We start from the raw sequence: 15,466 nt of genomic DNA, 5'->3' as shown, positions 1-15,466 counted from the left end.
CAGATGAGTTTACCTCTGCGCTGCCAATTGCTCTTCTTCCATTGCTGTAGCCACCCCCATAGGGCATTTGCCACCATCCATGAGTCAGTATAGAGATAGAGCACTGGCCACTCCTCTCTTTCAGCAATGTCTAACGCTAGCTGGATGGCTTTCACCTCTGCAAACTGACTCGATTCACCTTCTCCTTCAGCAGTTTCTGCGACTAGTCGTGTAGGACTCCATACAGCAGCCTTCCACCTCCGATGTTTTCCCACAATGCGACAGGACCCATCAGTGAACAGAGCATATTGCCTCTCATTTTCTGGCAGTTTATTATACAGCGGGGCCTCTTCAGCCCGTGTCACCTCCTCCTCTGGCGACATTCCAAAATTTTTGCCTTCTGGCCAGTCCATGATCACTTCCACAATTCCTGGGCGACTGGGGTTTCCTATGCGAGCCCGTTGTGTGATCAGTGCGGCCCACTTACTCCACGTGGCATCAGTTGCATGATGTGTAGAGGAGACCTTCCCTTTGAACATCCAGCCCAGCACTGGCAGTCGGGGTGCTAAGAGGAGCTGTGTTTCAGTACCAACCACTTCTGAGGCGGCTCGAACTCCTTCATATGCTGCCAATATCTCTTTTTCAGTTGGAGTATAGCGAGCCTCGGATCCTCTGTATCCCCGACTCCAAAACCCCAGGGGTCGACCTCGGGTCTCCCCGGGTGCTTTCTGCCAGAGGCTCCAGGTAGGGCCATTCTCCACAGCTGCAGTATAGAGCACATTTTTAACATCTTGTCCTGCCCGGACTGGCCCAAGAGCTACTGCATGAACAATCTCCCACTTAATTTGTTCAAAAGCTTGTCGTTGCTCAGGCCCCCATTTAAAATCATTCTTCTTCCGGGTAACTTGGTAGAGAGGACTTACAATTTGACTGTAATTTGGAATATGCATTCTCCAAAAGCCCACAACACCTAAGAAAGCCTGTGTTTCCTTTTTATTAGTCGGTGGGGACATAGCTGCTATTTTGTTGATCACATCCATAGGGATCTGACGACGCCCCGTCTTGCCATTTTACTCCTAAGAACTGGATCTCCTGTGCAGGTCCCTTGACCTTACTTTCTTTTATGGCAAAACCAGCCTTCAAAAGGATTTGGATTATTTTCTTCCCTTTCTCAAAAACTTCTTCTGCCATGTTGCCCCATACGATGATGTCATCAATGTATTGCAGGTGCTCTGGAGCTTCACCTTTTTCCAGTGCAGCCTGGATCAGTCCATGGCAAATAGTGGGGCTGTGTTTCCACCCCTGGGGCAGTCGATTCCAGGTGTACTGGACACCCCTCCAAGTAAAAGCAAACTGTGGCCTGCACTCTGCTGCCAGAGGGATTGAGAAAAATGCATTAGCAATGCCAATTGTGGCATACCACTTAGCTGCCTTTGATTCCAGTTCATATTGAAGCTCTAACATATCTGGCACAGCAGCGCTCAGCGGTGGCGTGACTTCATTCAGCACACGATAGTCTACTGTTAGTCTCCATTCCCCATTAGATTTCCGCACGGGCCATATGGGACTATTAAAGGGTGAGTGAGTCTTGCTGATCACTCCTTGACTCTCCAATTGGCAAATCAGCTTATGGATGGGGATCAGGGAATCTCGGTTGGTGCGATATTGCCGCCGGTGCACCGTCGTGGTAGCGATTGGCACCTGTTGTTCTTCAACCTTCAGCAACCCCACAACCGAAGGGTCTTGAGAGAGACCAGGCAGGGTAGACAGCTGTTCAATCTCCTCCGTCTCCAATGCAGCTATACCAAAAGCCCAACGGTACCCTTTTGGGTCCTTGAAATATCCCCTCCTGAGATAATCTATACCAAGGATGCATGGGGCCTCTGGGCCAGTTGCAATGGGGTGTTTATGCCACTCATTCCGGGTTAGACTCATTTCAGCTTCCAGTACGGTTAGCTCTTGGGATCCCCCTGTCACACCAGAGATACAGATGGGTTCTGCCCCTTTATAACTTGATGGCATTAGGGTGCATTGTGCACCAGTGTCTACTAGAGCCTTATATTCCTGTGGGTCTGATGTGCCAGGCCATCGAATCCACACTGTCCAGTAGACTCGGTTGTCCCTCTCCTCCACCTGGCTGGAGGCAGGGCCCCTCTAATCCTGGTTAGAATATCCGTTACTCGCTTTTCGCACACGTGAATCAGAAGTCCCTTCAAGAGGATCAGAAATGTGATCAGCCCATCTACTGCATCTGGCGGACTCCTCACAGGAAACTGGAGCAGCAGTTTTCCAAGAAGAATCCTCTTTCCTGGTTGCTTTTTCTCGCAACTCCCGTACCCGTGCATCCAGGACTGAGGTAGGTTTTCCATCCCACTTCCTCATGTCCTCTCCATGGTCACGCAGGTAAAACCACAGGTTAGCCCGTCGTGTGTACTTTCTCTCTCCTCTCTCTTGGGCAGAGGAATGCTTACTCCCAATAGCTGCGATGCGGGCCTGTACAGGTGGGGAGGAAGACATATCCACTTTGAATTGCTGGAACTCTCGGGACAATTCCTCTACAGCCGAGACACAGGCCCGTAGGGAGGAAGAGAGACTTCCTTCGTATTGCCAGAGTTGGACAGCCAATTCATCCACCGTTTGTCCATGGCCTTCTTTCCAGGACATTACTGCCAATGAGTTGGCATAGGGTTGGTGGTGCACTTCGTAGAAACTTCCGCCACATGGGTTGTGTGCATTGGACTTCATCTGGGTCTATGGGTGACTGCGCATTTTCTGGATCATTATAAATCACCTCCAGCACGGCTAATTCCCTCAGGTACTGGATACCTCTCTCCATGGTGGTCCACTTGCCTTGGTGACATGTAACTTCATCCTTGAAGGGGTATCTTTCCTTTACACCTAACAGAAGTCGCCTCCAGAGGCTGAGGACTTGTGTTTTTCTCCCAATCGCCTTGTCGATGCCCCCTTCCCTAGACAGAGATCCCAACTGCTTGGCTTCCTTACCCTCTAATTCCACACTACTAGCCCCATTATCCCAGCATCGGAGCAGCCAGGTAACAATGTGCTCACCTGGGTGGCGGCTAAAATCTTTTCGCATGTCACGCAACTCACTCAGGGATAGAGATCGGGTGATTATTTCAGGTTCTGCCTCCTCCTCCTGTTCTCGTGATGACCCTGGTTCATCTTCATCTCTCACTGAGCGAACTGATTTCTTTGTGTGTTTCTTTTTCTGTACAGGGGCGACTGATACTGGCACAGGTTGGTTCTCTGGTTTAGCTGCAGTATCTGTCACTGCGGTTGGGGTAGCCGCGCTGCCTGTTGCCGGGGTAGGGGTAGCCACGGTGCCTGTTGCCGGGGTAGGGGTAGCCACGGTGCCTGCTGCCCTGTTTTCCATCTTTTCCCCCTTTTCTCCCTGAGGGTGCTGCCTAATATCAAGCAGTGTTTGGTAGATACTGGCCAGGGCCCAGCACAGTGCAGCGAGTTGTACGTCTTTGGAATAGCCACAGCATTTTCCTATCAAATATTCTACCACTTCATGAGGGTTCTGTAGTTGTTCAGGAGTGAACTTCCAAGCCACTGGGGGTGAGAAGTTCTCTAGATACCTGCCCATATCCTCCCACATGCCGTGCCACCCATGAATATCCAGCTTTGGGGCAGATCTCTGGGTGGTACTCTTAAAGAGCCTTTTTGTAGCCCTAAACAAGACCTGAAACATATTCAGGAGGCATAGCACTAACAGCACAGTGGCTTGTGCATCCCAAGGATATTCAAAGTTCTCAAAAGCTGTTGTAATTAGTCGGAAGGAGAAAAGGGAGGCGAACGGACGGGGGGAAGTATCCCCCCCTAACTCCCCCATGGATTGGCTGTAATTACCAATAAAATCCGATAGAAGGTGCCCAAAGTATGGAAATGATATCACTGCCTCATACAGATACCAGCTTAACCTCATGACCAGTGATGTAATCATTTCACAAGTCGACATTGCCCAGTACAGCAAAATGATAATCCCAATCACTCTCCCAGAGGTGAGAAACGTAACTACAGGCAATACATAGAGCATATAAGGACCTACAAAACGCCACCATGTAAACAAATGAATCAACATTGTGACTAACATCTATTTATCTAATATAAGGAATGCGTATGACAAATTTGTTTCAACACGCTCTGGCCAGATCTGTCGTTATCTCAACCCTTCGTGCCCCACGTTGGGCGCCAAAAAGGACTGTCGTGGTTTCAGCCCAGCCGGTAACAAAGGACCACGCAGCCGCTCGCTCACTCCTCCCGCCCCCTCCGGTGGGATAGGGGGGAGACGGAGGAGAGAAAAGAAAAAAAAACTGGAACCTCGAGGGTTGGGATAAGGGCAGTTTACTGGGACAACGCAAAAAAGTTACAACAACAACGACGGTACTAATGAAAGAGTATACAGAAAAGAGTGATGCACAGTGCAACTGCTCACCACCCGGGACCCGACGCTGCGCCACTTCCCCCACCGAAAGTCGAGAGCAGGAGAGCCCTCCCCCCGGCCCTCTCCCCATGTATATACTGAGCATGATGTCACATGGTATGGAATAGCTCCTTGGCTAGTTCAGGTCAGCTGCCCCGGCTATGCCCCCCCACCTCCCAGGTTCCTGTAAAAATTAACTCTATCCCAGCTGAACCCAGGACATCTTCTAATAGAAAAAGGGAGGGGGAATTGTTGTGGGAACATATTTAGCTAACGGTCACAAGAGCATTCCAGACGCCTTTAGAAGGCCTTGAACAGAATAAACAAGAAGACAAAAATAAGAAAGATACCAATTAGAAAAACACAGGTGCACATTCCACGATAAAGAGAACTTGGCACAACCAACCTCAATTCGGCAGTTTATCTTGACTAATTAGACTGAAACAAGTCTTGTATGTTTTAGTTAGTCTAGCCAATTATGTCTTATGTTTATGCGCGTGTACAGTGTTGATACAACCAATCATTAAGTGCAACTGGACGCGTGGACAGTGCATGAATAATGTGTGAATAGTGTGTGTAACCAATAGGAGCTAGTTGGACATGAGGAGGGGGAGATGTAGGGTACAGCGTTCGGAAGATCTCGCGATGTCACGGAAAGGTAGAAGGCTAGTCGTCGCCTCCCTATGACATATCAGTAATCCCACCTACCGTTGTTAGTATAAAAGGAATTAACTGCGCAATAAAGGACGGAGTTGGCACTCACACCATGTGTGTTATCTGTCTCTTCCCTGGTCCGGGCCGACCAGTGATCTAATCGCGGCACCTTGATATGTAGCACTGCTACAGGAGGTGAACAAACAGGGGGAAGTATCCCCCCTTGACTTCCCCATGGATTGGGTGCGATTACCAGTAAGTTCCGATAGAAGGCGCCTGAAGTATGGCAATGATATCACTGCCGCATACAGATATCAGCTTAACCTCATGACCAGTGATGTAATCATTTCATAAGTTGACATTACCCAGTCTAGCAAAATGATAATCCTGATCCCTCTCCCAGAGGTGATAAACATCACCGCAGGGAATACATAGAGCATATAAGAACTTACACAACGCCACCATGTGAACAAATGAACCAACATTGTGACTAGCAACAATTTAACCAATAAAAGAAATGCATATAACAAATTTGTTTTAACACGCTCTGGCCAGATCCATCGTTATCTCAACCCTTAGGGCCCCACGTTGGGCGCCAAAAAGGACTGTCTGGTTTCAGCCCAGCCGGTAACAAAGGACCACGCAGCCGCTCGCTCACTCCTCCCTGCCCCCCTCCGGTGGGATGGGGAGGAGAATCAGAGGGGAGAAAAGGAAAAAAAAACAAGGGAACCTCGAGGGTTGAGATAAGGACAATTTACTGGGACAACACAAAAAGAGAAGTTACAACAACAACAACGGTACTAATAAAAGAATATACAAAACGAGTGATGCACAGTGCAACTGCTCACCACCCAGAACCCAACGCTCCGCCACTTCCCCCACCTAAAGCCGAGAGCTCCCCCCAGCCCGCTCCCCAGTTATATACTGAGCATGATGGCACATGGTATGGAATAGCTCCTTGGCTAGTTCAGGTCAGCTGTCCAAGCTGTGCCCCCTCCCAAGTTCCTGTGAAAATTAACTCTATCCCAGCTGAACCCAGGACAATGGGGAAGTCCGATGTATGCCTCAAGGGGATTTGATTTTAGGTGAGAATAGCCAGAATTAAACTGTATGATGTTAGTTGCTATATAACCCTGCTACTGTATGTTATCATTACTATAATTGTTATATGCTATAACCATAGTATTACAGTAAGAATCTCTTAGATCAAGCAAGAATGAACTGTGATAAAACTGAGCGAAGCACAGTAGTGATGAGACCAGAACTGACTTTAGCATGCAACAATCCAACAGTGCACACCATCCTCCTGCTGTGCCCAATGTCACCCATTCACCATACCACACTGAAGCCCGATCCTGCTCTGCCAACTGAGCGGACTTTGCACTATCCCTCCTGCCCAGAAAGACTGGTATGACAGATGGAGCCCAGAGTCATGGACTAAATGAACTCAACGAACATTTTATAAACATGGCCCATAAACTAAGGGAATGATATCTCTGTGGGTGTCTCTATCTCAAAGGACGGAAAAGGTGATGATTGACTGGGATGTAACTGAAAAGATGGGATCTGAGCATGACGTAAATGGTATAGAATAAGAGGTGGATATTGTCCTCGTTTGAGCTGAGATAGAGTTAATTGTCTTCCTAGTAGCTGGTACAGTGCTAAGTTTTTGAGTTAGGTATGAGAATAATGTTGATAACACTGATGTTTTCAGTTGTTGCTAAGTAATGTTTAGTCTCAAGTCCAGGATTTTTCAGCTTCTGATGCCCAGCCAGCAAGAAGGCTGGAGGGGCACAAGAAGGTGGGAGGGGACACAGCCAGGGCAGCTGACCCAAACTGGCCAACAGGGTATTTATTCCATACCATGTGATGTCATGCCTAGTATATAAACTGGGGGGAGCAGGGGTGGGGGGATTGCCACTTGGGGACTAAGTGGGCATCGGTCAGTAGGTGGTGAGCAATTGCATTGTGCATCACTTGTATATTCCAATCCTTTTATTATTACTATTGTCATTTTATTAGTGTTGACATTATCATTATTAGTTTCTTCTTTTCTGTTCTATTAAGCTGTTCTTATCTCAACCCATGAGTTTTACTTTTTTTTTTTCCCAATTCTCTCCCCCATCCCACTGGGTGGGTGTGGGGGGAGTGAGTGAGCGGCTGCGTGGTGCTTAGTTGTTGGCTGGGGGTTAAACTACGACATTAATGAAACAAAAAAAGTATGTTGTTGTAAGGGCAAGCAAATGCTCCATATTCTGAGATTTGCCCTGTACCTGTAAAAAAAAAAACCCACAAACAAACCACTTTTTTGTTTTCAGAAAGGATTGCTTATTTGTCCTCATGAACAGTCATATTGTTTATGCATGGATGGTTTATCATTTGCCTTCACAGTATCTGAAAACTGTGCTCACCAGGGGAACCCTATGAATTGCAAAGTCCTACTCAGTCTAATTTCTGGAGCAACTTTGAAGGAAAGGGAAAGAAGAAAGGGAATATGTGTTTTGACTACACAATGGTTGCTGATAAATCAGTTCGAAGCATAGTTTGCACCTGTTTTTACACATTAAAAATAGGAATTAGTAAGTAATAACTTTCCTCTTCCAGGAAAGGTGTTAATGCATATTTTGGAGAATTTTATGCAATGCCTGTAAAGCTGTTCTCTCAAGCACCCCGTCAATTCTGGATAACTCTGTAATTGCAAAGGGCTTTCTGAAATCATGGTTAGAGTTCCAGGATTGGAGCTCAGTCAAAATCTATTGTTTGGATTTTCAGGAGATTTATGTTGGAATCCCCAGCTGGGAGAAGTTTAAGGATTTCTGCACTGCAGGCATGGAATACCTTGGTCTTTGCTAGTTAACCTGATATTATTGCTTGTACGATTAAGGTGAAGGTAAAATGAAAGAATTTATTTACTTAATCTAAGTGCAACAATCCAGTTACTAAAAGTATAAAAACAGGTGAGCAAAACTGAAAAGAAGCCCCTACATGTATGAATCCAGCACTTAGATCACAGCAAAAGTTTTCTCTTGGCCTACAGCATCCTGTAAGATGTTAAGGCATGTCCGTTAACTGTTGATTAGAGAGAAGATGTTAGGGCACTGCTTGTACATTGATTCCCCCCCCTGCATGTCTACCCATTTTATTTAACTTTTTTCCTCAATAGCTGTTTTTTATTATAGGAGAGGGAATGACTCTTAAACACTTTTAAATTTTGAACAGTTTGGCTAAAACATTCATTGTTTGCTTCTGGCATTTTAATGGCAGCCTGTGTGAACCAAGGCTTTCGGCATTGTTTCTGTTTTTATTTCTTGCTATTCTTCTGAAATCCAAACTATTTTTTTTCATATTATTTTCCAAGCTAATTTTGTCCTGTGGTAGGGACTGACAAATATAAAATTTAAACAGTGTTTTGCTTCTGTTTTGGTTTTGGGAAGGAGACCAGTAGCTCAGAATTTCATATTTACTATTAAAGGCTTTACCTGAGGTGAGGTATCCCAGTCAGTTCTGACAGCACAAAATTTTTCTATTATTTGTGAATTTTCTGGTACCCTCCACTGAGAGATGCAAGAAAGGACACGAATGTTCAAAGCAGTAATAGCTTCTACACATCTGGTAACCATCTTTGGATGAAATGTACTAGTCAAAACACAGGAAATCTTTATGCAATGTTCCTATAGATAGAATAATCATACCAGGGTTTAATTTTGCATAATATACAACAAAAAATCTTGAATTGTCCAGTTAAACTTCTCTAAGCTTAAGCTAATTAAGAAGCTATCAGGATGGATGAAAGAAAGGATTTAACTTGGATCTTAAATCTTGTATTTTTGGAATCTGAATTCCATTTAGAAAAAGAATATGAGTTGCACTGATTAGCATTTTGAAATAAGTACTACCTGAAACATATGCGTAGGCATTTTTAAATAAAATAAATCTCTGACAATTGCTTGGAATTACTTAAATTCCTGTTACATATTAAGCATCAATAAAGGAAGCACTACTCAGGCTTATCTATAGAGATTCCATAACAACTGACCTACTTGCTCAGGGAAGTATCACAAATTTGCAATCTTTTTCAGCCCAGATAGATAGCTTAAAAAATACTTCAGTTCCTTCTCAGTTCACGTTTGGGGTATGGAAGGTCTTAAAAGCTAAAATATTCATGTTTGAAACCTTAAGTCTTTTGGTGCCAAAATACTCAGTTCTTTACCACCTAAGCAAGACTGCAGTTAGATCCTTAATACTGATCACCCACATGCATAGTGCTCAGTCTCATTTTCTCCAGTCAATTTAACTTTTAAAGAGAACTTAAACTGTAACTCCAGGTAAAATCAATTTAATTGGTATAGATTCCTAGTCAAGTTATAACAAAACCATTAACAACCTATTCCATTACAACCCTTCCTGTTTAAATGTAGAGTAAGTTTTCAAGGGTTTATTCCCTAGGATAATTAAACTGCCTCTTACTGAACTTGGCTACCAAAGAACATTTAAATGGGAAATCTATTTTTCCTTTCATTTCTTGTGGGCATATTTTAATTTGCTGGCAGAGCATTCAGTGGATTTCATGCCAAATCGATTAATAGAGCTAAACCTGACCTATTAAAGGTGGGGTTTTGTATCTAGACTCTTTGGTATTCCGGTTTTAAAAAAAGAAGCCTTTCGCTTTGCTAAAGGACAAGGAAACTAGTTAACAAGGTATTCAAGCCCCGTTTGTCCAGGGACGCGCTTACAGCTGTACCTTCCCCGCGTGTGATGGAGCTATCTAACCGCCTCAGTCACACCAACAGGGCGCTGCGTGCGGCGTCTGGGCCGTCGTGCTTGCTTCCTCCGCTATGCAGGAGCCGGGGCTGCTCCTTCCTGCGCCCCCCCCCCCCCCGCGGGATCTGCGGTCCGGTCCCCTGGCAGCGTGTGCATGAAGGGAGGCCGGTGGAGCTGGTCCCGCCCTGGTAACGGCGGCCTGGCTGGCTCCTGGGGAAACAGGAGGGAAGAGAGATTTCCCCCCCCTTACAGGGGGGCCCTCGTGGCCGAGCTCGGAGTCTCGTCTGCGCGGAGCGAGGGTGCCCGCTCCCCCGTGAGCGCCAGCCGGTACGGGAAGAACGGTTTGCCCGCCCAGAAACATCTCTAGGGAGCAGTCGAGTTCGCCGCTAGAGCGCCCGTATGCTAGGACGTTCTGGCAGGCGCCGCGCGCTCTCTGTAGTCAGGCCCGCCTCTCCGGCCGTGTGTGGCACCGCCGCGAGCGGAGTATTCTTGCAGGCTCCGCCATGATGAACAGCGGAGGGATCGGGGTACCGCTAGGTTTCCCCTTGGGTCCCACGTCTGTCATCCAGGTCACTAACCTGTCCTCGGCAGTGACCAGTGAGCAGATGCGGACTCTCTTCGGCTTCCTAGGAGATATCGAGGAGCTGCGCCTCTATCCCCCGGAGTAAGTAGGGTCTACGCCAGCCTCTGGAGCGATAAAGACTTGGGATGAGGAAGAGGCCTAGAGGGGTCGAGAGGATGGAGGGAAGGGAAGAGGCAGAAGGCCCTATGTGCTATTTTGAGTGTGGGCACCAGAGTCTCCCGCACGGGGGTCGCGTGGTCCCACCCCTTTGTATGGGGCAGGAGCGTTAGGGGAAAGGGGCTTCGCCCGGACCTAAGATGGCGGCCCCGGTCCGGAGGAGGAAAGTAGCCGCGGCATCTCCGGAGCGGCCTGTAGAAACACGGCGGGTTTTGTGTTCTCGTGGTGGTGGTTAGGGCCGCGGTCACCCGGTGGGGGCTGCCGGTACTGAGTCGCAGCCTAAGGCCTGGCGAGAAGCGTGCTCCCAGGCTGCCCCGAAGCGCTTCCCCGGCGCAGGTCTCGTTTCCCCCCTTTTCCTGAAAACGTATTTTCTGTGGCCCACCTTTCTCTTCGCTCGGACTCATCCCAAGTGGAGGGGGGTCGCGCGGGAGTGTCCCAGGCCCGACCCCCGCCCGGCTGGCTGCCAGGCCGCGCCGCCCGGGCGATGCGTGCCGGCGGGACCAACTCTTTTTGTTCGAAGGGCTCTTTTCTCCTTCGAGAAAGGGCCGCTCGAATAGAAGCCAGCATAGCCGTTAACAGAGGAACGGTACCTGCCCTGTGCTCAGAAATGCCCCTGATAAGACGTTTGCAGTAAATGAAAGTTAATACACGTTTCTCTAAATTGTAGCTGTCCTCATTATGTCAGCTGCATGCGAGGGATCTGCTCAAATGGTAGAGAATATTGTTATTTTGCAAACCTCAGTATTTCTTCCAAGCAGATGGTGGCCAACAAAACAGGGGAGGAAAATAAATAATTTTTTCTTAACGTATCTGTTGTATTAGGAAGTGAATGACAGACATGATCTTTCAAACTATTTATCTTTTCCTTGTGAAAATTAAATGGGAATAGCAGAAAGGGGCAGGGGGGAGTCATTCACATCCATACTTCAATTTTAATACAAAGAAGACAGAGGAATAAAATTTCAATTTTTTTTTTAAACTAAATAGCAAAAAGGTTGGTATTTGTCCATTTTTATCTGTTACTAGATTATACTTGGCTGGGTTTGAATGAGGGCCATTCAGAAAAATTAAATGTGATTTAATATGTATATAAAGTTGTCGTGGTTTAACCCCAGCCAACAACTAGGCACCACGCAGCCACTCACTCACTTCCCCCCCCCACCCAGTGGGATGGGGGAGAAAATCGGGAAAAAAAGTAAAACTCGTGGGTTGAGATAAGAACAGTTTAATAGAACAGAAAAGAAGAAACTAATAATGATAACACTAATAAAATGACAACAGCAATAATAAAAGGATTGGAATGTACAAATGATGCACAGTGCAATTGCTCACCACCTGCTGACCGATGCCCAGTTAGTCCCCGAGCAGCGATTCCCCACCCCCCCTTCCCAGTTCCTATACTAGATGGGACATCACATGGTATGGAATACCCTGTTGGCCACTTTGGGTCAGGTGCCCTGGCTGTGTCCCCTCCCAACTTCTTGTGCCCCTCCAGCCTTCTTGCTGGCTGGGCATGAGAAGCTGAAAAATCCTTGACTTAGTCTAAACATTACTTAGCAACAACTGAAAACATCAGTGTTATCAACATTCTTCTCATACTGAACTCAAAACATAGCACTGTACCAGCTACTAGGAAGACAATTAACTCTATCCCAGCTGAAACCAGGACAAAAGTATATGTAGTAGGCATCCATTCATGTAAAGATAAAACAGCCTTACCAGACTTTAAATACTCTTTAATAGATTAATGGTGATTTTTGTACAGTTTTCTAGGTTTTTACTTTGGACTTGTTCCACAATACACTTAATACACTTGTTTTCTCCTGACTTAATATATTTTTTGGTATAGCTGTTGCTCTTATTTTTCACCAAGTTATATAGCTGATTTTAAGGCAAATAGATATTTTCTTGACATTTAATATGCAAATACTGTTTGTGTCTATGTATAAAATTTTGCTAGTCTGTGTATATGCATAAAATATTAAAATCCAGTACCATAGCATGGTTTGACTTGGAAATGTCAAGGTTATAATGCAGTAAACATCAATTCTAAATGATTAATGTAGTTTTCAGAGATAGGATGTGGGATTACTTATTTTACTCTTGGTTTTATTTACAATTTTTATGTATAACTTTTAGAAATATGCTTTTCCTTGCCAAATAATTTCGGATGTTTGACCTGACTTTCAAATTATTACCTTGGAAAAAAATTAAGCGTTTAATGCCCTTCTTGTGAAACAGTAAAAAAATGCTTCCTACTGAATCTCTGAAAATATATTTTAATAATATTATGATAAGTTCAGAAAATAGTGTTTCATTGACAAGTGCACGGGTAGCAAAGGTATCCCAAGAAAAGAGATGCTACAACAGATGTCTGTAATTTGTTAAAATTATTTTCTGCTCCTATTTTTTCCTTAGGTATTTAACAATTTAAGGCTTAGATTTTTTGAAAATAAATTCTTTCTATTAATTAAAAAGGAAGTTTGCTTTTTACATTAGTCAACATCAGACAAAAATTCATGTCATCCCAGTCTTAGCTTTAATAACGTTTCTATAAGCAATCCAAACTTCTGATGTATTCTAGAGCATGAATTTTGTTGCCTTCATGGAACAGTGGGAAACTTACTTTTCAATCTGGTTTCTAGCTGAAAAACATAATTCAGTAAATTGAATTAGTGAATTACAGGTCTCATGGATATTGACTACTGAATGACAAATATTAATGTGTCACGACCCAGACTGGACAGACCAGGGAGTCATGTTTAATTCGAAATTCCCTCGGGCTAAATTAAGGTGAAACGACACAAATAATTTATTTATGACAGAAGCAAACTGAACTGGGGAGGTGTGGTAGTAGGTGGCAGGGTTTCTCACAACAGGAATTGGCATAAGACTAATTCTGTAAACCGTGTAACCATATACATCGATTCAGGGAATAAGGAGATCCCTCCCGTCGAGTCACGAGGTTCAGAGCAGACCCCCTTGCTTTCTAGACTCCTCCTCAGAGAGGCTGGATCCACTCTTAGTCCCAGACTTGGTCAACGGTTTTATGTCTTAAAGGGATGAGGTGTAGGGATTGTGGAAAAGGAAAGAGAGAAGAAGACAGAGAGAGAAAAAGGAAGAGAGAAAGATTTCACCAGTCCTGGGTCCAGCGTTGGTTCAGTCAGCTGAGGGGTCCAGTCCCGGTGGGCTTGCACACCCGGGGCTTCAGTTTGTGTCCTTTTATCATCCTTGCCCCTCCTTCGGGTGGGCACCCGAACTGTCAGGTTAATGAGCAGTTTGTGAGCCTTTGGGCTTGGGGGTCGTTTGTGGAGTAACTTCTCCTTCCCTGCAGACACTGCCATTGTTTGATCTTTGTATCAGAACAGGTTATCAGACCAGGGAGCTGCGCACCCTCCAGCACGCCCTCCCCCTCCTGTTGCTGATGTCTGAGCTGATGGGCTTTTCACCTTGGTTCCTTGCTGTGCAGGGTTTGTCTTTAAGCAGAACTTGCCCCACCACGATGTTTGAGACATTAACTCTTTCAGTCTCTCACAATATGGTCTTTTAAATTTATTTCATGCTGAGGAATAAGAGGAAGGTGACATGGTAGCTTTCAGTCATTCCAGAATATTTGTGTTACCTAAGTTAAGTAAAAGTTTTCACTGAGATTGGGACCCCATTTGCTAGCCTTTGTACAGAAGCACATAGTTAAAAAAATAAAGCCAACAGTTCTTGTTTCAAGAATAATATATAGTGTAATATTAAAAGAGTATTATCCTAACTTTTTAATAGATAAAGCGATGTGGTGAAATAAAGTTACATGTTGCATTGTGTAGAATTGTAACCCGTTTTCTCTCTAATTCTGTATTGCAAATATTCAGTGTACACACAAAATGTTTTTACTTAGTCAAGCATGAGTTTGCAGAGCAGAGTGAAGTTGTGTTCTCTTCTGTATGTATCATCCTATATTAAAAAAAAGGGTATTCAAGTTAAGAGATTTACTGTAATATTTGTATAAATTATCCTTCACCTTTTCCACGTCAGTCATGTTTGTCAGCCTTCTACTTTTTCCCTTAATCTGCTGAAGTCTAATCCATAAAATCTGATTGTATTAAATACTCAAATTTTTTAATAACAAAACTACCTTTTTTTATTGAAAGGAAATAAATCTCATTCTGGTATTTGTGAATTAACTTGGTGTGGTGGGTTGACCCTGGCTGGGTGCCAGGTGCCCACCAAAGCCGCTCTATCACTCCCCCTTCTCAGCTGGACAGGGGGGAGGAAATATAACAAAAGGCTCGTGGGTCAAGATAAGGACAGTTTAATAAAGTGAAAGCAAAGGTCGCGCGCGAAAGCAAAGAAAAACAAATGATATTATTCTCTACTTCCCATCAGCAGGCGATGTCTGGCCACTTCCTGGGAAGCAGGGCTTCAGTACTCGTGGTGGTTGCTCCGGAAGACAAAAATGCCCCCCTTCCGTCTCCCTTTACTTAGCTTTTATAGCTGAGCTGACGTCATATGGTATGGAATATCTGTTTGGTTAGTTTAGGTCAGCTGTCCTGGTTATGTCCCCTCCCAAGATCTTGCCCTGCCCCACCCTGCCATTGAGGGGGGGGGCAAAAATGTTGGGGAGACAGCCTTGATGCTGTGCCAGCACTGCTCAGCAGTAGCCAAAACACTGGTGTGTTATCAACACCTTTCTAGCTACTAATGCAGAGCACAGTTCTATGAGGGCTGCTATGGGGACTATTAACTCCATCTTAGCCAGACCCAATACACTTGGTCAAGGACATGGACCATTTTGGAGCATTGCTCTTGATAATTTAATTTCTTTTTGAAATATTTTTTCCCAGTCTTGGAAGATGCAGCATTACATGTTAGCTTTGGATTTTTTTTTTTCTTCC

General features: G+C 45.1%; 1 protein-coding gene across 6 annotated transcripts in view; it reads left to right on the top strand.

The window, feature by feature from the left end:
• Nucleotides 1-10,264: 10,264 nt before the first annotated feature.
• The window catches only part of LOC115336504 (splicing regulatory glutamine/lysine-rich protein 1), a 62,968-nt gene continuing 57,766 nt past the window's right edge, over nt 10,265-15,466 (top strand). For 3 of the 6 annotated variants that reach the window (XR_005931801.1, XM_041121566.1, XM_041121565.1), the window contains exon 1: nt 10,270-10,505. Coding sequence is in view for 5 of the 6 variants with exons in the window: in XM_041121566.1 (XP_040977500.1) it covers nt 10,345-10,505 (161 nt within the window). In the remaining variant the exon portion in view is untranslated. Of the gene's footprint in view, nt 10,506-15,466 lie in introns of all 6 variants that reach the window. The other 3 variants (XM_041121568.1, XM_041121564.1, XM_041121567.1) reach the window with 3 other exon arrangements.

This window comes from Aquila chrysaetos (genome assembly GCF_900496995.4).
Source record: "Aquila chrysaetos chrysaetos chromosome W unlocalized genomic scaffold, bAquChr1.4 W_unloc_3, whole genome shotgun sequence".
Lineage (NCBI taxonomy): Eukaryota > Metazoa > Chordata > Aves > Accipitriformes > Accipitridae > Aquila > Aquila chrysaetos.
Note: the sequence above shows the minus strand (reverse complement) of the source record. Positions and strands in the feature narration are given on the sequence as shown.